We start from the raw sequence: 27,345 nt of genomic DNA on the forward strand, positions 1-27,345 counted from the left end.
AGGGTGGATCACCAACTCCAGAGCAGAGTTGACTCGACTGGCTATGACTTTACACAGAATCTTGTAGTCTACAGTAAGCAGTGAGATGGGCCGCCAATTTCTGATTTCCACCCTCTCCCCCTTCCGCTTGCAGATGAGGGTGATGATGACTTTCCTCATGGATTCTGCCACGCTGCCGGCCAGAATCATACTCTTGTACACTTCCAGCAGGTCTGGGCCGATCCAGTCCCAAAGAGTCGAATACAACTCAACCAGTAAGCCCTCGCGTTTGGGAGTTTTACTCATCTCGAAGGATCTGAAGGCCTTTGTCAGCTCGTCCAGAGTTAGTGGTTTGTCCAGACTCTCCCACGTTCTGTCATCTAAGACCTCTGTGATAGATGACAGGAAGGACTGGGAAGCTGTGCTGTCCGTGGGCTTCATGTCGTACAGCCCGGCATAAAAGGATCCTTAGTATGTCAGACTGCGATGACGTTACCGAGACATCCCCTTCCTTCAGGCTGCTGATCACAAAGCTCTCTGTGTGTACCTTTTTGGAAGAAGAAAGGAGAGCACTTCTCATCCTGCTCAAAGGGGCGGACTCTGGAGTGGAAGATGAGCTTGGAGGCCTCCGCGGTAAAGGTCTGCTCGGGTCTGCAGAAAAAAAAACTCGACCCGAGCCCAACAGAACCACATCTGACTGCAGCCCGACCCTGCCCGCGTCCTTCCATTTTTTCCCGCGCCCGACCAGACCATGTTGAATCCAGACCATAGGCTGGTCATGGCAGGAGGGGTCTCACAGAGTGGAGGTCACGGAGGAGGGTGCAGGGAGGGTCAGCAGCAAGTGCAGAGGGGTGGCTCTCAGCAGCACCCCACCCCACCCACCCCCCCTCCCCCTCCCACTTCCCGATGCCGGGTCCCTTGTTCATGCACTAAGTGCTCTTTAACAAGGGACCCCGCCCTGGAGCCAGCAAGCAGCCTGCACAGGTTCTCCTGCCGTGCTTCCCATGTAGTGACAGGGCCGCCCACTGCTCGGCTAATTGCAGCAGCACAAGGTTCTTAATTGGCCATTAATTGTCCAGTTAAGGGCCTCAATTGGCAGCGGAAAGGCTGTTCACAGGCCTTCCTATCCCAGACTTAATTTCAGCTGAAGCAGGATGGTGGCAGGGTGCCCCCCACCCGAATATATGCTCTCCCACCTCTAAGCCCACTGCAGGGGAGAGCATAAAATTCCACCCCCCACCCCCCCCTGTAGTGTGCATTGTGGTGGAAGAGGAAAACAAGCATTAGGGGGACTTGATGCTCTTGCTTAAATAAATGGTAAGCTTATTTTACAATTGCTGACTTAAATATTTCCTAAAGAAAGTTAAAACAATCAATAATCTTGTTTCTTATCACTCCCTATATAGAAGGTAAAATAATTTTTTTCTTGAAACAGGCTACTTCTCAACTGTCCCTTTTTAATCAAAGTGGGATTAATCCCACCTCCTGTCAATAAATAACATTCCTGAAAAGCACCACTGGGTCAGGAATTTCCAATTGTACATGAAATCCATTGGCTCAATAATGGAGCAGTCTTTCAGCTTGCTGTCTCAGTGCTCTGGTTCCAGCAGATGTTCAGGCACATTTTAATGTCTGTGTCATGCTCCTGGCTCTATTTCTGACCCCACCTAATCACCATGGGGAGGAGCGTTGAGGCTCCCGCCACAGTGTAATAGAATCACAGAATCGTTAAGCACCAAAGAAGGCCATTTGACCCATCATGTCCATGCTGGCCCTCCTAAGGAGCAATTCACGCACTGCCATTCCCCCACCCTCTCTCCACATCCCTGCACATTCCTCCTCTTCGGAATATTTAGTAACATTTGTAGAACAGAAGGAGCCCGCTCTGCCTATCATGTCTGCAAGTGCTGGTTTAATGAAAAAAGTTACTTTTTAAAAAAACTTCTTGCTCTGCCTAGTGCAGTTGATTCCTGTCATTAGCATTTCATTTCAACACACTCGCCTGAAATTCAGTGTCTGCCGTCACTTGCAGCAGAAAATCCTTTAAATATCCTTTAATCCCTCATTTCCCGGCGGAGCAGCAGGAGAAGGTAGCGACTCTTCGGTGGGTAAGTGAAGGCACCAGGAACTGTGTTTTTAAAAGTTGTACTTACTGTTTTCCTTGTGTTCAAGCTACTTTTGGCGCGGGAGGAACCGGAAGCTGGACGGCAGCAAGGACTCCTGGGTAGGTATTTTCTTTAAAGGTGCGGAGCTCCGTGGACTCGGCCTCATTTCCCGGCGGAGCAGCAGGAGAAGGTAGCGACTCTTCGGTGGGTAAGTGAAGGCACCAGGAACTGTGTTTTAAAAGTTGTACTTACTGTTTTCCTTGTGTTCAAGCTACTTTTGGCGCGGGAGGAACCGGAAGCTGGACGGCAGCAAGGACTCCTGGGTAGGTATTTTCTTTAAAGGTGTGGAGCAGAGTTAACCCGAGACCCTTTTTACCCTCCTCCTCTAACCAAAAAGGACTGAACAGGTAAGCTATTTCACTGTTTTTGTTAATATCTATATTTGTACTTAATTAAGGGGTAATTGAGTAAAAGAAATGGCAGCCAGGGGAGTGCAGTGCTCCTCCTGCAGTATGTTCGAGGTAAGGGGAACCTCCGGTGACCCTGCCGACTTCACCTGCTGGAAGTGCATCCGTTTCCAGCTCCTATCAGACCGTGTTAGGGAACTGGAGCTGGAGCTGGATGAACTGAGGATCATTCGGGAAGCTGAGGGGGTGATAGATAGAAGCTACAGGGATGTCGTTACTCCACAAAACAAAGGCAGCTGGGTAACAGTTAGAGGTGGGAAGAGGTCAGTGCAGGGATCTCCTGTGGTCGTTCCCCTCGGCAACAAGTATACAGTTTTAGATACTGTTGGGGGGGACGGCCTATCGGGGGCAGGCTGCAGTGAACGGGCCTCTGGCGCGGGGTCCTGCACTGTGGCTCAGAAGGGAAGGAGGGAGAACGGGAGAGCACTAGTCATCGGGGACTCGATGGTGAGGAGTACCGACAGGCGGTTCTGTGGGCGCAAGCGAGACGCACGGATGGTTTGCTGCCTCCCTGGTGCCAGGGTCCGTGATGTTTGTGATCGCGTCTTCAGGATCCTTAAAGGGGAGGGGGAGCAGCCAGAGGTCGTGGTGCACATTGGCACCAACGACGTAGGAAGGAAGGGTGGCACAGATGTTAGAAGTGAGTTTAGGGAGTTAGGCTGGAAGCTGAAAGCTCGGACGGACAGAGTTGTTATCTCTGGTTTGTTGCCGGCGCCACGTGATAGTGAGGCTAGGAATAGGGAGAGAGCACAGCTGAACACGTGGCTGCAGGAATGGTGTAGGAGGGAGGGCTTCCAGTTCTTGGATAATTGGACTGCATTCTGGGGAAGATGGGACCTGTTCAAACAGGACGGGCTGCATCTGAACCAGAGGGGCACCAATATCCTGGGAGGGAGGTTTGCTAGTACTGTTCGGGAGGGTTTAAACTAGTTTGGGAGGGGGATGGGAACCGGACTTGTAGTCCAGGGACCAGTGGGTCCACTCAGAAAGACAAAGAGTGTAGTGAGGTATTGGGGAAGGTAGCACTGTCGCAGAGGACAGATGGGCACGGAGAAGGGTTAAAGTGCGTATACTTCAACGCAAGAAGCATCAGGAATAAGGTGAGTGAATTGAAGGCGTGGATGGGCACTTGGGACTACGATGTTGTGGCCATCACTGAAACGTGGATAGGTGAGGGGGAGGAATGGTTCTTGGAGGTACCTGGTTATAGATGTTTTCATAAGATTAGGAATGGTGGTAAAAGAGGTGGGGGGGTGGCATTGTTAGTTAGAAATAGTGTAACAACTGCTGAAAGAATTTTCGAGGAGGATCTGCCGACTGAGGCACTGTGGGTTGAGGTCAGGAACAGGAAAGGAGCAGTCACCTTGATGGGAGTTTTCTATCGGCCCCCCAATAGCAGCAGGGAGGTGGAAGAGCAGATTGGGAAACAGATTTTGGAAAGGAGCAGAAGTCACAGGGTAGTAATTATGGGGGATTTCAACTTCCCAAATATTGATTGGCAACTCTTTAGATCGAATAGTTTGGATGGGGTAGTGTTTGTGCAGTATGTCCAGGAAGCTTTTCTGACTCAGTATGTAGACTGCCCGACCAGAGGGGAGGCAATATTGGATTTGGTACTAGGTAATGAACCAGGGCAAGTGATAGAGCTGTTGGTGGGCGAGCACTTTGGAGATAGTGATCACAATTCTGTAGCATTCACTGTGGTAATGGAGAGGGATAGGTATGTGCAACAGGGCAAGGTTTACAATTGGGGGAAGGGTAGATATGATGCTGTCAGGCAGGAACTGAGGAGCATAAGTTGGGAGCATATGCTGGCAGGGAAGGGCACGGTCGAAATGTGGAACTTTTTCAAGGAGCAGATAGTAGGGGCCATTGATAAGCATGTCCCTGTCAGACAGGGAAGGGATGGTCATGTGAGGGAACCGTGGTTGACAAGAGAGGTTGAGAGTCTTGTTAGGAAGAAGAAGGATGCGTATATAAGGTTGAGGAAAAAGGGCACAGGCATAGCTCTGGAGGGATACAAGATGGCCAGGAAGGATCTGAAGAAAGGGATTAGGAGAGCTAAGAGAGGGCATGAAAAATGCTTGGCGGGTAGGATAAAAGAAAACCCCAAGGCCTTTTACGCGTATGTCAGAAATATGAGGATGACTAGGGGGACCGTAGGTCCGGTCAAGGACAATAGCGGGAGACTGTGTGTTGAGCCGGAAGAGATAAGTGAGGTTTTGAATGAGTACTTCTCTTCGGTATTTACGAATGAGAAGGGGTGTATTACTGAAGAGGACGGTGTGAAACAGACTGGTAAGCTCGAGGAAGTGCTCGTTAGGAGGGAAGATGTGTTGGGGTTTTTGAATAACTTGAAGATAGACAAGTCTCCCGGGCCTGACGGGGTATATCCAAGGATGTTATGGGAAGCAAGGGATGAAATTGCAGAGCCGCTGGCAATGATCTTTTCATCTTCTCTGTTGACGGGGGTGGTACCAGGTGATTGGAGGGTGGCAAATGTTGTGCCCCTGTTCAAGAAAGGAAATAGGAACAACCCTGGGAATTACAGGCCAGTTAGTCTTACTTCGGTGGTAGGCAAGTTGATGGAAAAGGTGCTGAGGGATAGGATTTCTGAGCATCTGGAAAGACACTGCTTGATTCGGGACAGTCAGCACGGTTTTGTGAGGGGTAGGTCTTGCCTCACAAGCCTGATTGAATTCTTTGAGCAGGTGACCAAGCAAGTGGATGAGGGTAAACCAGTGGATGTGGTGTACATGGATTTTAGTAAGGCATTTGATAAGGTCCCCCATGGTAGACTTATGGAGAAAGTCAGGAGGCATGGGATAGTGGGGAATGTGGCCAGTTGGATTAAGAATTGGCTAACTGATAGAAGGCAGAGAGTGGTCTTAGATGGTAAATACTCAGCCTGGAGCCCAGTTACCAGTGGCGTGCCACAGGGATCAGTTCTGGGTCCTCTCCTGTTTGTGATTTTTATTAACGACTTGGATGAGGAAGTCGAAGGGTGGGTCAGTAAATTTGCAGATGATACAAAGGTTGGTGGAGTTGTGGATACCGAGGAGGGCTATTGTCGTCTGCAAAGGGACTTGGATAGGTTGCAGTGCTGGGCTGAAAAGTGGCAGATGGAGTTTAACCCTGAAAAGTGTGAGGTCGTCCATTTTGGAAGGACAAACACGAATGCAAAATACTGGGTTAACGGTAGGGTTCTTGGGCATGTGGAGGAGCAGAGAGACCTTGGGGTCTATGTGCATAGATCGTTGAAAGTTGCAACTCAAGTGGATAGGGCTGTGAAGAAGGCATATGGGGTGTTAGCGTTCATTAGCAGAGGGATTGAATTTAAGAGCCGTGAGGTGATGATGCAGCTGTACAGGACCTTGGTAAGGCCTCATTTGGAGTACTGTGTGCAGTTCTGGTCGCCTCATTTTAGGAAGGATGTGGAAGCCTTGGAGAGGGTGCAGAGGAGATTTACCAGGATGTTGCCTGGAATGGAGAATAAGTCTTACGAGGAAAGGCTGAACATTCTAGGCCTCTTCTCATTAGAACGGAGAAGGATGAGGGGTGACATGATAGAGGTTTATAAGATGATCAGGGGAATAGATAGGGTAGACAGTCAGAAACCTTTTCCCCGGGTGGAGCAAAGCGTTACAAGGGGTCATAAATTTAAGGTGAAGGGTGGGAGATATAAGGGGGATGTCAGGGGAAGGTTCTTTACCCAGAGAGTGGTCGGGGCATGGAATGCCTTGCCTGGGGAAGTTGTTGAGTCAGAAACTTTAGGGACTTTCAAACGGCTTTTAGATAGGTATATGGATAAAGGAGAATGATGGGGTATAGATTAAATTGTCCTTGACAGAGGACAAAGGATCGGCACAACATCGTGGGCCGAAGGGCCTGTTCTGTGCTGTATTTTTCTATGTTCTATGTTCTATAACACCAGAGATGGGCGCGGAGTGCTCCCCACAGTATTTCCTGCTCCAAACAACAGGAAAATGGACAGTAATTCCAAGACTAAAATTGTCAAAATAAACTGTGTCAACAGAAAACCTCACTCCTTTCCGCCCCAGTGCCAACCTAGATTCCACCTTTTAAGGTCGTGTAAAGAGTGAAATTGGTCAACAGTAGGACCACAAAATGAGTTGATAGCAAAATTAGCAGCTGGATTTACACCCCGCCCAATTTTCTTTCCCATGGAAGTTGACCAATTTCTCCCCCCATTGAGATTTGAGAAATACGGCAATTTAGTGTCAAATCAGTTTGTTGGTTTACCTCGCTCTGCTGATTATAGGCTTTCTTTGCCAATTGCATCTTCATGTCATTCGGTAGCGCTGTATATACATGAATGAACTTCTTGTAACCCAAGTCACTGGCCAAAGCCTGGGCATTCCTTGCATGCACCAGATTCACCATGTCCATTGATAAGTGGAACTGCGTTCTGCTTTCTTCAGATTCTTTCTTGTACAGCTTTTCACTCTGTAACCTGCCAACTTGCATGCAGTGTAGCATCTTGGGGTCATCCAAAATGCTTCTAGCACCAATATGTTTTCCCTTCTCCCTCACAAAAGCATTCTTGTATTGATACTGAAAGAAAAATGGATATCGTTGTTCAAAGAGTCTCATCACCCTCACATCTTTCCATTATTAGTGGTAGGAAGAGACAGCACTTGTTATAACTGAGGCTGAGTTTTAAGCTTTTCTAATCAGGTAGTTATCTTGTTTTTCACTATAAAGTTTATGCTAAATGGTAACTCATCTTTACTTCAGGTCATCCAGCAGTCTACACTTATTTCAAAGTTATTCATTCAAAATATCTGATAATTCAAATCTTTAAAGCATTAAATCTCCACTTTGCTGGATTAGTTATATTGCTTAATTCACATTAGATAATTCAATTCTCTTCACAAAAAATGCGACTGAATTATCAATAGCACACTGTATACATGAATCACCATCTTATAACCTGAGTTACTGGCCAAAGAGGGTAACGTTGGCAATAGTGTAACATTTCTTCAACATGCATTCACTGTGTTCAAAGTATTTTCAACAGCAAAAACCTAGCATTTACATCTTACATTTTCAAAGACAAAATTAAGAGGCACTAAATGCTGTGAGTATGGAGGCCCTTTATTCTTGTAGATCCAAGATTATAATGCATATGGCCTGCATGATACTGTTGACCACTGAGTCTGGCAGTGTGCCTGTTGAAAAGAATGAAATATCAATTCTGTATTTACTTGTGCGGTCAGAGGGTATTTTATTCTCTATTTGGTTTACTTGATGTGGACAGTCATTTTGACCATTGTGGCCAATACTTTGGTGAGCAAAAATGTACAGATTTCCTTTTGAAATGTGGCAAATTTGGCACAGATATTGAGGTAGGTATAATGTGAGGCTATCAGTGCTGACTGTTATGAAAGAGTAAATTGGACAGCAACTTCCGGCGACAGTACATATTCAGCTAAACACAGAAATCAGAAAGCTGCTGTACATGTTGTCCTGCTCATCCAGAAGCTTCATTATAACAGTATCTCGCTGTGAGACTGGGCACAAGTTGCTGTACTTATGTGATAGATACCCACTAAACCCTCCAGAAAATGTTAGGGCTTGACCATTCCAATGTAAGCCAACACGTAACAAGCCCAACGAGATGAGGCGGAATTCTAGATTTAGTCTTCGGTAATGAAGCTGGGCAAGTGGAGGAAGTAACACTGGGTGACCATTTTGGAGACAGTGACCATAATACAGTAGGTTTTAGCATAATCATGGAAAAGGACAAAGATAAAACAGGAGTAAAAGTTCTAAATTGGGGGAAGGCAAATTTTAAGAAACTGTAAGGTGACTTGGCAAAAGTGGACTAGGTACAGCTACTTGAGGGAAAATCAGTGGCAATCCAGTGGGAGGCATTCAAAAGTGAGATACTACAGGCACAGTGTAGGCATGTCCCCACAATAATAAAGGGAAGTACTGCCAAATCTAGAGCCCCCTGGTTATCGAGAAGCTTACAGGGTAAGTTAAAGCAGAAAAAGAAAGCTGATGACAGTCACAAAAAACTTAACACTTTAGAAAGCCTAGAGGAGTATAGAAAGTGTAGGGGTAAAGTATAAAAGGAAATTAGAAAAGCAAAGAGAGGACATGAAAAATTATTGGCAGGTAAAATCAAGGAAAACCCGAAGATGTTTTATCAGTACATTAAGAGCAAGAGGATAACTAAGGAAAGGGTAGGGCCTATCAGAGATTTACAAGGGAAATTATGCATGGATGCAGAAGATGTGGGCAGGGTTCTTAATGAATTTTTTGTCTCTGTCTTCACAAAGGAGAGGGTTGATGTATACATTGTAGTTAAAGAGGAGTGTAAAATATTAGAGACGATAAGCATAATGAGAGAGGAAGTACTAGAGGATCTGACATCTTTGAAAGTGGATAAGTCACCAGGGCCAGATGGATTGCATCCCAGGTTGTTAAAGGAAGGCAGGGAGGAAATAGCGAATGCGCTGAGGGTCATTTTCAAATCCTCACTAGATACAGGAGAGGTATGAGATGATTGGAGGTCTGTGGACATTGTACCATTGTTTAAAAAGGGTGCGAGGGATAGGCCAAATAATTATAGGCCGGTCAGTCTGACCTCAGTGGTGGGTAAATTGTTAGAATCTATCCTTAAGGGACAGGATAAACTGCCACATAGAAAGGCACAAGATTAATCAGGGATGGATTTGTTAAGGGAAGGTCATGTCTTACCAACTTAATTGAGTTTTTTGAGCAAGTAACAAGGAGGATTGATGAGGGTAGTGCAGTGGATGTGGTCTACAAGGATCTTAGCAAGGCATTTGACAGGTCCCACATGACAGACTGGTCAGTAAAATGAAAGCCCATGGGATATGGGGGAATGTGGCAGGTTAGATCCAGAATTGGCTCAGGGCCAGGAAACAAAGGGTAGGAGTCAATGAATGTTTTTGTGAATGGAAAGCTGTTTCCAGTGGCGTTCCACAGGGCTCAGTGTTGGGTCCCTTGCTGTTTGTGGTATATATTAATGATTTGGATTTAAATGTGGGAGGCATGATTGGGGAATTTGCTGATGACACAACAATTGGCCGTGTAGTTGATAGTGAACAGGATAGCTGTAGACTCCAGAAATATACCAATGGTTTGGTTGAGTGGGTGGAAAAGTGGCAAATGGAATTCAATCCAGACAAGTGTGAGGTAATGCATTTGGGGAGGGCAAATAAAGCAAGGGAATACACAATAAACAGGAGGATATTGAGAGGGGTAGAAGAAGTGAGAGACCTTGGAGTGCATGTCCGCAAGTCCCTGAAGGTGGCAGGACAGGTAGATAGAGTGGTGAAGAAGGCATATGGAATGCTTTCTTTAATTGGCCGAGGTATAGAATTCAAAAACAGGGATGTAATGCTGGAACTGTATAAAATGCTGGTTAGGTCACAGTTGGAGTATTGCATACAGTTCTGGTCACCACATTACTGAAAGTACATAATTGCTCTGGAGAGAATACAGAGGAGATTTACAAGAATGTTGCCAGGGCTCGAAAGCTGCAGCTATGAGGAAAGATTGGACAGGTTAGGGCTGTTTTCCTTCGGACAGAGGAGGCTGAGGTGTGACTTAATTGAGGTGTACAAAATTATGAGGCGCCAAGATAGAGCAGATAGGAAAGACCTGTTTCCCCTAGCGGAGAGATCAATTACCAGGGGGCACAGATTTAAGGTGATTGGTAGAAGGATTAAAGGGGACATGAGGAAAAACTTTTTCGCCCAGAGGGTGGTGGGTGTCTGGAATTCACTGCCCAGGATGGTGATGGAGGCAGAAACCCTCAATTCTTTTAAAAGGTACCTGGACATGCACCTGAAGTGCTGTAACCGGCAAGGCTATGGACCAGGTGCTGGAAGGTGGGACTAGATTGGGCAGCTAGTTTTTTCAGCTGGCATGGACATGATGGGCTGAATGGCCTCCTTCCATGCCGTATGTTTTCTATGGTTTCTATGGTAAATTAATTTTTAATGTTATGATAAGTATTAATTGCTGCCAAACAACTTCTCTGGCACAAAAACTAACTTTTAGAGGTATAGAGTTTCATTGGGCGGCACAGTGGCGCAGTGGTTAGCACTGCAGCCTCACAGCTCCAGCGACCCGGGTTCAATTCTGGGTACTGCCTGTGTGGAGTTTGCAAGTTCTCCCTGTGTCTGCGTGGGTTTTCTCCGGGTGCTCCGGTTTCCTCCCACAAGCCAAAAGACTTGCAGGTTGGTAGGTAAATTGGTCATTATAAATTGGCACTAGTATAGGTAGGTGGTAGGGAAATATAGGGACAGGTGGGGATGTTTGGTAGGAATATGGGATTAGTGTAGGATTAGTATAAATGGGTGGTTGATGGTCGGCACAGACTCGGTGGGCCGAAGGGCCTGTTTCAGTGCTGTATCTCTAAACTAAACTATTCCTTCAGTTTTTAATTTTTGCTGGAGATTTTGGAAAATAAAAAATTAAATGTTTCTATACTTTTTCTTTCTGACTCTTGTATCTCTCTCTCTTAATCCCACCTTTCCTTCCTCTCTTTTATTTTGCTTTCTGTACATGATTTGACATTGAATTCAAATATTCCAATTTACATTTCATGATTCAGACTCTGCAAGTCTCATTAAGAGTTCTTCAAGCTCATTGGTTATGGAGATATACAGTTGCTGAGCCTGTTTGCACAGGCTGGATTTTGTGTAGGAGGCGGGGCTCCCCAACCAGGCAGGGGGATTCCTGCTTGGCCTTTTCCAACCCCCCACAGAGCGATCCTCCAGTCTTTTTCCATCAAAGTTTCAGGAGGCAGGATCCCCCTCCCTTTAAAAACAGGGATCCCGCTTCCATGAGCTGCTGGGCAAACAGAGGGTCGGCAGCTCAACAGTATCGGCAGCGCAACCGGGAGCAGTGGCCACTGCCAGTACTGCAGAGGCCTTGGACCCAGGGCCAGTGCTGGAACTCCGGACCAGAGGTAGGTGAGGCGGGGTCGCTGGGGCCAGTCCTGAAGGCCCTGGTGAGGGGGTGCAAGGGGGTGATGATGCCATCCAGGGGTAGAGGGGACTGGGGGGGGGGGGTGGGGGGCGGGTGGGAGTCCCAAGGGGGTGAAGTGGTTCCCAACAGGGGTACTCTGTGGGCCACAGATTGCCGTCACAATACTTCGTGGCCCCCGCCTCAGCGGGGCCCCATAAAGTCCTGGCCACAATACTGCAAAATCCAAATGAATTTCTACTCACAGCAAGTTCCAGTGCAATAACCCCTGGAAAATTCATGGGCAAGTGTAAATATAATGCACTGGCACTGTTTCTTCGCCACCGACCGCAAATTCCAGAACAATTGTTTTTCTACAGCAATGCTATTAATATTTTACACCAATACCCCCAAGCACAAAATTAATACAACAAATATTCAAAATCATTACAGGAACACTATAGTGGATGCTATGATGAAAAACGGTAGTTAGACGTGGTAAATTGTCTATACCATATAATTGTCTATAAAGTTGGTAATTGTGAAAAAAGCAAAAATTTCTATCTCCCATCAGATTTGCTCTTAAGATGTTAACTGTCAACATATTTAAATATTTGGCCTCAGTTCAATGGGGGCATAGCTGGGGGAGAGATCCAACTGCTGGTGGCCTGTTTCTCACGTGAAAAATGGGCAGTTGAAAATCTGGTGGGGACTTTGTGCAACCATTTGCCCGCCAGAATCAACTCTCAGGCAGGCCTTTAAGCGAGAGCCCATCACTCCTGGCCAAAACAGGCAAGTGGCTGTTCCGATCTGCAATTTCAGGTGGTACCCAAATTACAACTATCATTGTTGATATTTTATTATTTTTTCTTTTATTATTTATTTCTTTAAAAAGATTTTGGTAAGGCTATGAGTAGCAGGAATGCTCCTCGAGGCCCCACAGCAATCTTCTGGCCTGTTGTGGCTCCTCCCTGCACCCCCAAACAGGCCTTACCTGCTGGCCTCTGCATGCAGTAATGGGCTGATTTTGCTCCAGTTCAGACCAGCTAGCTGCAGCGGAGAGCTCGCTTGGCAGCTCACTGAAAAATGTTAGGCCTGACCCTGAAAGTGGTTATGGGCCTTCTGACTACCACATTGGACGGGCACCACAGGCACACTGCTGACATCATGCCCATGCAGCACCCAACCTGAAAGTCTCCCCCAACTGTTTCTTGATTGTAATTGGCCGCAAGTGCAAATTACGTAAATACATATGAGAATCTAATGAGATTTCCTCTTACATCACTTGCTATTTGCCTGGAAGCTTTTGCACTCTGGAAGGGAATGGCTTCAAGTGTCAGTTTGTACCCAAGAGCTCTTTGGTTGAGCCACGACTGTTTGTACCTCACCTGCAGGAAGTACAATAAAAATTTAACATTGGTCATATATATATATAAAAAAACAAATGTAAAGAGAATCAGTTGAATACTAAATGGAAGAATATTACCTCACTGAGATTTGCTGAATTAATTCTTGCTTGAATATACTCAGGAGAACCAACAATTGGAGTATAATGATGTCGAGCATCTTCCCCTGCAGCTTTGTACAGGCGCTAAAAGACGAATAATCAAAATATTTACGTGTATACAGTGTTCATCTTTTATCAAGCAACATTCACTGAACTCTAAATAGTCACATTCGATGACAGGCATTTAGTACATGGCATCCAGGAGCAAACACAACCAGTTCCAATCTAGGGAGAGGAGGGATAGCTGTGAGGATTCAACAGTGAGCAACAACAGAAAGACAGCCGTTGGGACTTAGGGGAGGGCGTGTAACTGTGTTTAATCAAGGTGAGGTTTTTAGAAAGCTACAATTAATCTTCACCCTTATTTAATTGGCCAGATGCTTTGGAGGATGAAAATCCAGAAAACTGGTGAAAACCTAATCCAGTCTATAAACAAATTAATGTTTATTATATATAAAAATTGGTAAGTGGGTATCCAAATTTCATGCAATACCTTTGTTTTATCTGTTCATGAGATGTGGGCGCTGCTGACTATGCCAGCATTAATTGCCCATGAACTGAGGGCTTACTAGGCCATTTAAGAGTCAACCACATTGCTGAGGGTCTGGAATCACATGGAGGCTAGACCAAGTAAGGTCGGCAGATTTTCTTCCCGGAAGGACATTAGTGAATCAGATGGGTTTTTACAACAATCATTTCATGGTCACCATTAGACTTGCTTTTTAATCCCAGATTTATTAATTGAATTCAAATTTCGCCATCTGCTGTGGTGGGATTCAAATCCATGTCCCCAGAACATTAGCCTAGGCCTCTAGATTACTAGCCCAGCAACATTACCACTACACCACCACCCGTTATGTCTTTATGATGCTGTGATACCTCCCCTCATATATCTGTTCGAATGAAATTGGAATTGTTTGTGCTTGTAATGATGCCAGCTTGGCAAGAGTTAGAATCTGTCTTATCTTTTGTCTTTTGCATCTTATCACTCGTTAATTTTTCTTCTACAACTTGTTTTTAATGGATTTTCTGACTCCAGCTACTCTTGGAACCTGCAGCGACCTTCCCTTTCAGTAGCTCCCTTGCGGTGTTGCTCCTAACTTTCAGTCTGGCCTTTATTCCCATTGGGCTTGTCTAAACGTGCAGTTCCAAAGACTTGTACCTCCCAATCACTGAATGGCCCACATGTTACTATTTCATCATGGATAGATTCTCCAGCTGCTCTCTGTATATCATTTGGCCTCCAAGATCTCTGCCTTTTCCCAACTACTTGGTCTAATCTCAGGCCAATGCTACACATCCATCCTCTCTCCCTTCCAAAGGAAAACCCTTTTCTGCCCACTGCATTGGGTCAATGATGTTCTGCTGACGCACAGCTCATGCCCAGACTATTTGTTGCTGCCACCAGTGCTCTCTAGAGCCTGAGAAACAGAGAGAAAGTGATGTAACAAGAGAGAGATGCAGATTCAAGGACTAGAAAAAGAGGTATTCGGGGAACTGTGGTACAGACATGGGGGGATAGAAACAGAGCACGATTCTGGGAACAGAGAAGTAGATATTGGGTGCACAAAGAGAGAAATTTAAAGGACAAAGAGAGATTGGAGAGCTAAACAAACCAAAGAGAGATTAAGGGAACAGAGAGATTGCCAGCACAGAGAGAGAGAAAGGTTAGGAAAACAAAACAGAGAGAGATAAAATGGAGAGAGACAGATTGACAGGAGAGAGAGATGGGGACAGAAAGGCAAGATTGCAGAGAGAGAGAGAGAGAGATTAGGTTCATTGAAAGACAGGAGATTGGAGAAAAGGGAAAGAAAGTGATTGTTGGGCATACAGAAATTCAAGGGACGGAAGGGTTTTAGATAAATGGAGAGCATTGGGGAAAAAAAAGAGAGATTGCATGGACGCAGTACAAGGGTGAATTGGGGGTAGAGAGATAAATAGAACCAGAAACAGAAGAAGAATCTGCAGCACAGAGAAAAAGAAACACTTGGGGACAAAGACAGAAAGCAATTATGGTGAAAGACAAACTGATTAACCATCAGAGAAAGATCAGGGTACAGACAGAATGGCTTCAGGGACACAGTCAAAAAGTCTCAGAGGGCAGAGCAATCAGGGGACAGATACAGAAATTGGGAGACCAAGAGAAAAATATCAGGAAGATATGGAAAGAAACACCTCAGGGACAGAAATCAGGCCACAAGGTCACAGAACCTTGCAGAAACAGACAAAGATCAGGTCACAGTAAGAAACAGAAAAAGGGACACAGTGACAGAGAAAGACACAGATCAAGGAGAATCATGTCACAAAAAACAAGATTTCTAAAGGAAAGCACACATGCTTGAAGAACTACAGACAGAAAGCTTGCATCGACATAATAAACAACAATTGTGAGACCAGCTGAGAACAAAACCACAGTAGATCAACTGGTATTTATTATTAAGAGTCTTGCATCTGATGTGCACTTTCTGCCCACAAACTTTATATCCTGTGACAGATTGTTTGTCCTACTTTCTGGGCCTCCATCCACAAGACTCTTCTTCTCCTTCTCCTTCCAATACTGTCAGAGGTCCTTAATCCTCAATGCTGCCAGACTCTGATTTCTCCAATGCTCCAAAAATGCCTCCTCAATGCTGCTGAAACCCAGCTCTACCTGCAATACAATCCTCCACTCTAAGATCTCAGTACTCCCTCTCAGTGTTCACAAACGCCTAGACCATACTCACAATGCACCCTAATTCCCAAAGTGCTCTCAATACATCCGGATCCCAGGAGCCGTCCCAATGTTCATAGAACTCCAACTGCAGTGTTCACAGAACCCTGAGAACCCCTGAGTCAGTTTAGCCAGACCTGGACACCTTACTTAAAATACTGCTAGACAATGAGAGAGTGCCATTCTAGCACTCTCAGATTTCAGGTCCCTTTACCAGTTTTCTCAAGTTGCTGGGCCAATCCTAACACGGATACCCACTGAGCCAGTGACTCGGGTAATTTTGCTTGGCATAACACCCCTTTTCTTATTAAACAAAAAAGCTGATTCATCCACGAGTAATGGAAAGAGTAAAGACACGTTACTTTTAAAACAGAGCAATTGAGTCTGACCAGTTGTTGCCATACATTTCTGCTTTAGAAGGCACTTATGCTTTGATGGCAAATGTCATGGGAGTTCCTGTGAGATTCATTAGGTTGGAGTTTCCCGCGGTGAGATTCTATTGAATTCTAGCCATTAACATACCTCATTGGCAATGATGTTACTGAATTTTGCATGAGTCAAATCAGGTGAATCTGTCACCTGCGTAAACCTTAGTGAATATGGATGTTGTCGATATTTGTTCTGTGAAAGTTACAATAGAAAGCAATCATTTATTCCATTTCAACCATTCTCTAATTCCATTCTTCCCATTACATCAGCTCAGAGCTGCGCTACAGGAGCTAATTTATTACCATCACTACAGAAACTACAAATATAAATTATAATTACCTGCACAAAACAATAATAGCTTTGCATCAATTATTACACTAAATATTGGGGTCCAAAACATGGCCAGCACCCAAATATGCTGGTCCTGGGATATGCTGTGGGATGTGCTGGGAGCTCCTGCTGGGCTTTGTAAGAGGTCAATTCCAATGATGCTAAGGGGTGGCGCGAGGGTGGGAAAAGGCTGAGGCTGTGAATTTCCAAGGCCAAGAGTTTCCTGTCTGTCAGAATGTGTTCACTATATTGATTCCAGAGATGAGGGGTTTGTCTTATGAAGAAAGATTGAGCAGTTTAGGCCTTTACTCTCTGGAGTTTAGAAGAATGAGAGATCTAATTGAGGTATACAAGATGATTGAGGGGATTGACAAAGTAGACGTAAAGAGCATGTTTCCTCCTGTGGGGCATTCTAGAATGAGAGGTCATAGTTTTAGGATAAGAGGTAGCAGAATTAAAACAGAGATGAGGAGAAATTACTTCTCTCAAAGGGTCGTGAATCTGTGGAATTCACTACCCCAGAGTGTGGTGGATGCAGAGACATTGAGTAAATTTAAGGAGGAGATAGACAGATTTTTAATTAGTAATGGGTTGAAGGGTTATGGAGAGCGGGCAGGAAAGTGGAGTTGAGGCTGAGATGAGATCAGCCATGATTGTAATATATGGCAGAGCAGGCTCGAGGGGCTGAATTGCCTACTCCTGCTCCTAGTTCTTATGTTCTTATAAGACTGGAGGAAATTATGTCCAGTGAGACTGGCATAGCAGCTTCCAGAGGGCCTGAAGGATGAGTTCTTTTAAAAGTTTCTATTAGTCCCCTTACACATGGGACCATGTAGAAAGGTCTATATGGGCATTGGCACACACTACCCTCCACTCCACCTAAAATATGGCCAAATGCCACTGTTTCCAGCAGCATCAGTGAGGTGCCTGTAATGCCATGGGTGGCTATCAATCTATGTAAATTTAGATGCCAGTCCATGGGCATCACCAAATCCAGATGGGTTAAAGCTGGAGGGCACTGGCGATTGCATGTGATTTCAATGTAACTGCCAGGAATATGACCCAGAGATTTTTGAGGCACTTATTTCTTCATTTGGTCATTAAGCAAAATCCTTTGACAGTTTTGTTTTACATTTAATTCTTTCCAATCAATTCTCCTGAAAAGAAAATATCACTATTTTTGAAAAATTATAACACATCAATGTGTTCCGCCGAACATGTTTTATCTCCACATGAGGGTGGCTTACTTCATGTGGTAATACTAAACACAACAAAATATATAAAAGGGAGAATATTTTATTAATCTCAGCTTGATCCAGTTGACCCAGGAGATTTGGTTAAAGCCCCACTCCAACACTTGAGCACATGACCTAGGCTGACACTTCAGGACAGTACTGGCAGCCATCTATGTATGAAAACATAAACCAAGCTGGTTTAAGAGATCCAATAACATTATTAGAAGCCAGGCAGAGGGTATTCTTGGTGCTCTGGCCAACATTCCTCCATCAATCAACAACATCAAAAACAGATCAACCAGCCCTTCATTTCATCTGCAGTGTGTGAGAGACCTGTGTGTGCAAACTGCCACATTTGCCTTCATAACCTTAGTGGCTGCTGTTGTTGTATATAAAGGGGGTCATTTTCACCATTATTGCTTGGGCAGTAATCTAGTGGAGTGGATCACCCATGAGTTGTAAAATCTATCCATTGAAAATCAAGCAGGTTCTACAATGTGAGGGCATTGCAGTTTGCCAGATTAAGTTGAAAATTATTCCTGAAGTGTTTTGTGACACCCTAGTGATATGAAGAGGCATTATATTAATAAACATTTTGGTAGGGCATAATTAAAAAATTTTGTGCAAGTCACACAATTCTAAATTACAGTATACAACTTATGATCAGGCACGCCAATAAATCAGTATCACCCCTACATCACACCATATCTTTAGATTTCATGCAGTGCAAACAGAACTGGCCCAGGAACCCAATGCCAAAAAGGTCCCACCTCACTGATGAGGGCAGTTGCTCTCTTCATTCCTTCAATCCCCAAAGCTCCTGTTGAAATCCAAGCCACTCCTCTCATGAAATTCAGATCAGATCTGTACAGGTTCTGTTAAAATACAGCAAATTATAAAATGATAATTACCACAGTGCATTATTAAAAATATATTCAATAAAAATCTGGATGACTAGTAAACAAGTGCCAATGGTTTGCAAACAGTTTTACATTTTGAATAAAAATGTTTAAGGATGCCTTTACACTGTAGCTACCATCCTGAGAGCAGTGAATGCACTGGTGAGTCTGTGATCCAGTGGCCTTATTTCGGGGAATCAGAATATCACAGACTGTGCCCCTGCCATTTCTAGCTAGCACATGTCCTCACTGGAACAGCCGAATTACTTCTACACTCATAGGCGGAAAATAATCAAAAGGGAATTCATACATTTACCTATTTCCTATTCTTCCATTTGTTTTGTGCTTCTCTAAGAAGTTTTACATATTTCTATACGTAATATTCTTTTGTGTTTGGTGAAATTATTCAGCTTACTTTCTAAGTGCTTAACAAAAGGCGTTAATAAACTGAACAGAATGATATTGAAAACTGCAAAATATACAAAACAATTTCTTCCAATCTTGGCAAGTAGCCATATAGACCTAGACAGTCTGAGGTTAAAATTCCCAACCACTGCTCAGATAGTTGATTCCAATTAGAGCAATGTCTGGGGTGCTACAATTGTCTTCAGATCCCTGGACTGTGGAGGTGAAAAATCAGCTTTCCACTTCTCAATTATTAACCATTGGCCACCAGAAAAACTACTTGTGCTTGGAGATAAGGTTAGCAGAGAGTGGACTCAACGTCCATGCCCTCCCAGATGAAATAGCACATGTGAAAAAAAAAAACACCTGGGTGATGTATCAGAGGACAGCTTACCCCCACGCAACTGCAGCTTGATTCAGTGCCTTCAGGAGAGGAGGGTGAAAACGGGAGAAAAATCAGAAAACGCAGAACTGTCAGCGTAAACTTACCTCACTCTGTAGATCATAGGCATGCTTTGCCCACTGCACCTTCAAGTCATCAGGTAGCGTTGTATAATGATGGATGGTATGTCTGTAGTTCTGGTTACTGGCTAAAGTTTGGGCTTTCTTAGCATGTACAAGGTTCACCATATCCATGGGTAAATGGAAATTAGTCTTTGTCTCTTCAAAATCTTTCCTGTACTTCAGCTAGTTTGAAAGCAGCAAGCAATAATAACATCCCATTAAAATATTTTTAATGAAAGGCATATTAGTTTCCCAAAATAATGCCAAATAGTTAATCACACAAAGCCTTTTCATTCTGCTATATTAAGAATGCCATGGCCATGGTATTCTTTTCCATAGATGCTAAGGAACGTCTATTTCCCAGGCACAATACAAAAGAAAAAGGGGGAGGAGACCCATGATGTCAGGTCTTCACCTCCTTTATGTTGTCCTGAAAATACTGGGGTTTCCTCAAAGAGGTGGATCAGGAGCTGGGCCCGCAATAGGGGCAGGTAAAATGTTCACATGAAAACAAGGCAGGATGGGCAGTACCTAAACCCTGCACCTCATTTGTCTCTGCAACTGAAGGATGCCAAGGCATAGATGAAGCTAATGATGGGCCTTGAAACTGTGACTCCCTTAGATCGGAGGGTCTGAGGGAGCCAGGCAGCAAAGGAAGGGAGGCGAGAAATATTCAATCATGTATATTAAAAATAAATCGGTACATCTAAACAAAAATAATCTAAACAAAAACAGCTAACAGGGCATTATTGCCAATGAGATTGTGCTCAATAGCAAGATGTAAAACTTATGCTCAGGATTCTGTTGGTTTTGGAAAGTTAATTGATGGTCAATGATGGTGTCTCACATAATATCAGGTTAAAGTCATGCCCATGGCCAGAATTTTACGCCACCCCAGCAAGCTGGATGGTGGCCAGTGGGTGGCATAAAATTGAGCGGGAGGCTCCAGGAGGCCTTCCCAACCCATTCCTGCCTCCGCCCCACATAATGGGGATTTTACCCATGGCAAGCGGGAGACGTGAAAGGCTGTCGGGTGAAAACCGACACCGCTTCCCCAACCACCCGCAGGACCTGAGATGGCCCCTTACCACCCCCTTCCCCCCCCCACCCACAACCGACATAAAGGACCATCCTTGCCTCACCGGGGCATGACTGATTAGCCCGGCGAGCCAAACGCCAACTTACCTGGACCCATGTCCTTGGCTGGGCTGCAGTCCCAGCAGTGGCCACCGCTCCTGGTGGTGCTGATGGGACTAAGAGCTGCCGGCAGCTTAATGAGGCAGGACTTCCTCCCTCAAGCGAGTGGAAGTCCCGCCTCGGAACAAGTAAAGCCCGGGGACCCGTAAAATGCGGGAAGGATCCCTGAGCCGGGCAGAAGCAGGTTCGCCACCGTCTTTTACGTCAGCGGCCAGCTCTCGTCCACCCCTCGTCCACCCGACATAAAATCCAGCCCCATGACTTCCTTCAATATCAGACAACTTCAGATCAAAATGGCATCTAATTTTTCTTTTCAAGCAAACATACAAATCTGAAGCTCCAACCCTAAATATGAAATGTGATCCCCTCCACATCTTGTATTCTGCCGTGCGCTATAAAATACTGATAGTATGACACTGTATGACCTCCCCCCACAGTTCTCAGTATCAACTACATGACATGCAGGCAAACTACACATTGGATGAAAAGTATCTTTTCCTACATACTTCACTGTTGAGTCTGGCTGCATGAACGGAATGAGCAATGTTCAGATCATCCTCCAGTTTTTGTATTCCAACCATCTGACCTCTTGTCTTCTCAAAAGCTTCTTTGTATTTGTACTGTGATAGAAAACACATGTTAGGAGCCAAAGATCAAGGAAATACTACAATTATGTCGAGCAAAGCTTGCAAAAATGCTCCATTTCATGAAAGGGATGCGCTTCAATCCGACCATGAGATACTAGCATTCAACATGTTTGTCTAAAATTTCTGTCACCATTATTTTCGCAGAGGAATTAATGTTTTAAAATAAATGAGCTAATGCTGCAGTAAAATAATCAAAAGGGGAATTTCAACAAGTAAATGAAACATTTCAAAACTAATATCCCACAGCAGAATTTAAGGCCAAAGTATTTTTTTTTTAAAAAGACTGAACATTAAAGGCTGAATCTTCCAGTCTTAGAATCATAGGGGCGAATTGTAGCAGCCCCCCGATGTTGGGGATTGTGGGAGGAGGGCTCGGAAAATGCGGCTCGGCGACGGGACCAGGATTTAAATATTTAAATTAATGAATTAATGACCTACCTGCTCCCGTCAGCCATCCTGCTGCCATATTCCAGTCGGCTGCCAGGACTCCCGTGCCTTCGGATCTCCATTCGGAGATCTGAGGCGGAACACTGGTTGGGAGGGGGGAGCAGGTAAGCGTTCAGGGTAGGGGGGGCGGGGTGCGGTGACTGGGTAAAGCTATTGCGATTGGTGGAGGGGATGGTGGGAAGGGGTTGAAGGTAAAAGTTCATAAACATGGGCAGGGGAAGGTTGGGATCGCAAGATAAGTTTCTTTTTGGAGTGAAGAGGGCAATTAATAAACTGTTTAGTTATTGGGGGGGGGGAACCTTTACTCTTTTATTAAGTTTTTCTTTAATTTTGTTGTGCATAGTACTTTAACAATTTAAAGTAAATATAAGGGTTTGAAGCCCTTTAAAAATGGCGCTGGCGCCTGCACAATGTTCACATCATCGGGGGGAAGCGGTCCTTCCCAGCCATGTAAACGAGCCGCCGCACTGAATATCGCGACGGCTCCGCGGAGCAAATCCCACGCGTGCGCCCTGCCATCTTTGCAGCTCACGGTCCAGATAGGCAGTGAGCTGCAAAAATTTCAGCCCTTGGGAGTTATTTACAGCATAGAAGGAGGCCGTTCAGCCCATCACAAGAACACGAGAAATAGGAGCAAGAGTAGACCATATGGCCCATCGAGCCTGCTCTGCCATTCAAAATGATCATGGCTGACCTTAGGACTCAACTCCACTTTTCTGCCTACTTGCCATACCCCTTGATTCCCTGAGACACCAAAAATCTGTCTGTCCCAGCCTTATATGTATTAAACAACGGAGCATGCACAACCCTCTGGGGTAAAGAATTCCAAAGATCCACAACCGTTTGAATGAAGTAATTTCTCCTCATCTCAGTCCTAAATAATTGGCCCCTTATCCTGAGACTGTGTCCATGTGTTTTAGATTTCCCCAACCAGCGAAAAATAATCTCTCAATGTCTACTCTACCCAGCTCCTTTAGAATCTTATATGTTGCAATGAGATCACCTCTCGTTCTTCTAAACTCCAGAGAATACAGGCCCAATTTTCTCAGCCTCTAAATACAGGGCAACCCCCTCATCCCAGGGATCAATCTAGTGAACCTTTGCTGTGCCACCTCTAATGCAAGTATATCCTTTCTTAAATGTGGGGACCAAAACTGTACACACTACTCCAGATGTGGTCTCACCAAAACAGTGTACATCTGTAGCATTGCTTCCTTATTGCTGTACTCCATTTGCCTTCCTAATTGTTTGCTGTATCTGCATGCTAACTTTCTGTGTTCCTTGTGTAAGCACACTCAAGTCTCTTTGAACATCGACACTTACAAATTTCACACCTTTTAAAAAATATTCTGCTTTTCTATTCTTACAGCCAAAATCAAGTTCATGCCAGCTCTCCGCGGAGCTATCCAGTCAGTCCCACTCCCCCGCTTGATTCCCATGGCCCTGCAAGTTTATTTCCTTCAAGTGCCCATCCAATTTCCTTTTGAAATTATTGATCATCTCCACCTCCACCACCCTCGTGGGCAACGGGTTCCTGGTCATTACCACCCTCTGCGTAAAGAAGTTCTTCCTCATATTCCCCCTCATCTCTTGCCCAAAATCTTCAATCTTTGTCCCCTAGTCATTGTATCACTAGTTAATGGGAACAGTTTTTCCTTGTCTAACTTATCTAAGCCTGTCATAATCTTGTACACCTCTATCAAATCTCCCCTCAATCTCCTTTGCTCCAGGGAGAACAACCCCAGTTTCTCCAAACTAACCTTGAAGCTAAAATCCCTCATCTCTGGAATCATTCTGGTAAATCTCTGCACCTCCTCACATCCTTCCTAAAGTATGGTGGGCACAATACTCCAGTTGGGGCCTAACCAGAGCTTTATAAAGGTTCAGCAAAGCTTCCCTGCTTTCGTACTCAATGCTTCTATTTATGAAACCCAAGAAGGGGAGGTAGTGGTAATGTCACTGGGCTACTAATGCAAAGGCCCAGGATAGTGCTCTGGGGACATGGGTTTGAATCCTACCATGGCAGATGGTAAAATGAGAATTCAAATAATAAATCTGCAATTAAAAAACTAGTCTAATGATGACCATGACACCATTGTTGATTGTTGTAAAAATCTCATCACTCATGTCCTTATCAGGTCTGTTGTGACTCCAGACCCACGGCAATGTGGTTGACTCTTAAATACCCTCTGAAATGGCCTAGCAAGCCACCCAGTTCAAGAGCAATTAGAGATGGGCAATAACTGCTGTCCGAGCCAGCGACGCCCACATCCCACGAACAAATAAATTAAAAACATCTGCTTTGCTACTTTCTCTCTCAATACATCCTGTCATCTTCAGAAGACTGATGAACATGCACCCCCAGGTCCCTCTGTTGATACACACTCCTTAGAACTGCACCAATAAGTTTATATTATGTCGCCCTATCCCTTCTGCCAAAATGTACCACCTCACACTTGTCTTTGTTAAATTCTATCTGCCACTCATCTGCCCATTCTTCTAGCCTATCTATGTCCTGTTGCAGGTGGTTCGTATCCTCCTCACTGTTTGCCACGCTTTGGGCTCAATTGTATTCGGCGACGTGTGAAAAAAATGGCGGGCTGCACGCATTTAAATAGCTAGGGCAGGCCACCGCCCCCCCCCAACCCCCGCCGATCATGTGCAGGGGGTGGGCTGCCCGTCCCCGGCAACGCTGTCAGCTGCGTGTGTGCAGGCGCTGATGCCATTTTTAAAAGGGTCGTCAGCCCTACAGGGAAATATAAATATTTAAAGGAAGATTAAATGAAATTAAATAAACACATCTCTTTTGCCCCTTGTCCACTCCCCCAATCACAATTACATTAATTATTTGGCCTTTCCCCCTCCAAAACACTTACCTTTACCATCTGACCTTCCTCCCCCAAACTGCACAAATTTTAAACTGTAACCCTTCCCACCATCCCCTACACCAGTGACATTAATTTGACCCCGTTTCCCCCTCCACCCCAGCACTGAGAAACTTGCCTCCTCCCCCCTCCCCCTGAACAGGGATCCAAAGGCGCAGCAGTGTCAGCCGCCGGGGTGAAGATCGTGGCGGGACTTCAGAGGCGATGGGATAGCAATTAATGCATGTATTTTAATTTATTTATATATTTAAATTGCGATCCCGTCGCCAAGCGGTGGTGGTGGTGGTGGGGGTGCTTGTGTTGGGGGTTGCCACAAGGCCTTGCCATCATCAGCAATATCAGACTAGGCCCTGCCAGCGTCGAGATCCATTGCAGGCCTCATCTGGGGCCATCTTCAGGCCTCCCCACGCCCCCCCCGCCACAGATCCCGACAGCACGTGCTCTACAGAATACAGCCCCTCCAAGCTTGGTATCATCAGCAGATTTTGCAATTCAATTCTGTATTCCAAGATCCAATTCATTTATATATAGCAAAAAAAGCAGTGGTCCTCGCACTGACCCTTGGGGGACACCATGCATTTCCAGCATATTTTTTGTTTTAAGATTTTCTGTATCGTCTGTTGTCGTCGCCTTCCCGTTGCACCGTGATTAAATTGGGGGTAGGAAAGGCCGAAGACTGCCTTCCCAACCAGAGGCCAATTGAGACCCTTAAATAGCCATTCAGTAGCCGCTGAAGGACATCTACACGCCGCCGCTGGAATTAAGTCACCCAGTGAAACAAGGCGACTTCTCTGCGGGCTTTGGAGGGGGAGGCCTCCTCCATGGGCAATCTGTGGCCCACAGAGGGCCCCCGGTGGCAAACACCCCACCTCCCATAACACTGCCTCCCCCCCCATACCATCACTGCCAGGGCCTCCTGGACAGGCCCTGGTGACTCCGCCTCACTTACCTCTTGTCCTGGGCTCTAGCGCTGGGCTTCATCCCAGGCCTCCTGTCGTACTGGCAGTGGCACCACTCCCGGTTGCACTGCTAATACTACTGAACTGCCAGCCCTCTGATTGGCTGGCAGCTCTTGGAGGCAGGATCTCCATCTTTAAAGGGAGGGGGCTGAATTTTATTCTCCGGGGTGGCAGGCAGATAAAAATGGCTCACCGCACATGTGGGCCGCGTGTCACTGTGATCTAGCACGCGGTGGCTCATCTGCATACGCTGGGCAGTCCGCCACCACCCCCCCCGCCAGTCATGTGGCAGGGGCACGCTAAGCCATTTTTAAAGGGCTGCCAGACCTGCACAGTTGAAGCCCGTACCCCTCCCCCAAAAACACTGAATTGATTTTTGGCCCAATCCCCTTTCCCAATACAAAGAAAATAAGTGGCTGCCCTGCTTCCTCCCTCCGAAACACTTGTATTTAATGGGTAGAATTTCATAAGCCCGCTGCCAAAATAGGCGGTGGCCTAAAAAATTGGCGGCCCACACCAAAGAGCCGAGATAGAAGAACAAATATGGTAGGGTGAAGGAACCTTGGATGACAAGAGATGTGGAACAGCTAGTCAAGAGGAAGAAGGAAGCTTACTTGAGGTTGAGGAAGCAAGGATCAGACAGGGCTCTAGAGGGTTACAAGGTAGCCAGGAATGAACTGAAGAATGGACTTAGAAGGGGACATGAAAAAGTCTTGGCGGGTAGGATTAAGGAAAATCCCAAGGCGTTCAACACTTATGTGAGGAACAAGAGGATGGCCAGAGTGAGGGTAGGGCCGATCAGGGATAGTGGAGGGAACTTGCTGCTGGAGTCGAAGGAGGGAGGGGAGGTCCTAAGTGAATACTTTGCTTCAGTATTCAGCAGTGAGAGGGACCTGGTCGTTTGTGAGGACAGCGTGGAACAGGCTGATATGCTCGAACAGGTTGAGGTCAAGAGGGGTGATGTGCTGGAAATTTTGAATGATATGAGGACAGATAAGTCCCCGCGGCCAGACGGGATATACCCAAGGATATTACGGGAAGCGAGGGAAGAGATTGCTGCGCCTTTGGCGATGATCTTTGTGTCTTCACTGTCCACTGGAGTAGTACCGGATGATTGGAGGGTGGCAAATGTTATTCCCTTGTTCAAGAAAGGGAATAGGGATAACCCTGGGAATTATAGACCAGTCAGTCTTACGTCGGTAGTGGGCAAATTATTGGAGAGGATTCTGAGAGACAGGATTTATGATTATTTGGAAAAGCATGGTTTGATTAGAGACAGTCAGCATGGCTTTGTGAGGGGCAGGTCATGCCTCACAAGCCTAATTGAATTCTTTGAAGATGTGACAAAACACATTGATGAAGGAAGAGCAGTGGATGTGGGGTATATGGATTTTAGCAAGGCGTTTGATAAGGTTTCCCATGGTAGGCTCATTCAGAAAGTAAGGAGGCATGGGATACAGGGAAAGTTGGCTGTCTGGATACAAAATTGGCTGGCCCATAGAAGTCAGAGGGTGGTAGTAGATGGAAAGTATTTAGCATGGAGCTCGGTGACCAGTGGTGTTCCACAAGGATCTGTTCTGGAACCTCTGCTCTTTGTGATTTTTATAAATGACTTGAATGAGGAAGTGGAAGGCTGGGTTAGCAAGTTTGCCGATGACACGAAGGTTGCT

At 45.5% G+C, this 27,345-nt stretch overlaps 1 protein-coding gene across 1 annotated transcript in view; it reads right to left on the reverse strand.

Annotated features, from left to right (window-relative positions):
* The window catches only part of nrap (nebulin-related anchoring protein), a 120,005-nt gene that overhangs the window by 19,135 nt on the left and 73,525 nt on the right, over positions 1–27,345 (reverse strand). The window contains exons 27-33 of the mRNA XM_068053373.1: positions 21,244–21,357; positions 19,526–19,723; positions 18,503–18,607; positions 16,261–16,359; positions 13,008–13,112; positions 12,802–12,909; positions 6,815–7,126 (exon numbers count right to left, since the gene is read on the reverse strand). Of these exons, the coding sequence (XP_067909474.1) occupies positions 6,815–7,126; positions 12,802–12,909; positions 13,008–13,112; positions 16,261–16,359; positions 18,503–18,607; positions 19,526–19,723; positions 21,244–21,357 (1,041 nt within the window). The remainder of the gene's footprint in view (positions 1–6,814; positions 7,127–12,801; positions 12,910–13,007; positions 13,113–16,260; positions 16,360–18,502; positions 18,608–19,525; positions 19,724–21,243; positions 21,358–27,345) is intronic.

The sequence above is a fragment of the Heterodontus francisci genome, chromosome 20, assembly GCF_036365525.1.
Source record: "Heterodontus francisci isolate sHetFra1 chromosome 20, sHetFra1.hap1, whole genome shotgun sequence".
NCBI classification, from domain to species: Eukaryota; Metazoa; Chordata; class Chondrichthyes; order Heterodontiformes; family Heterodontidae; genus Heterodontus; species Heterodontus francisci.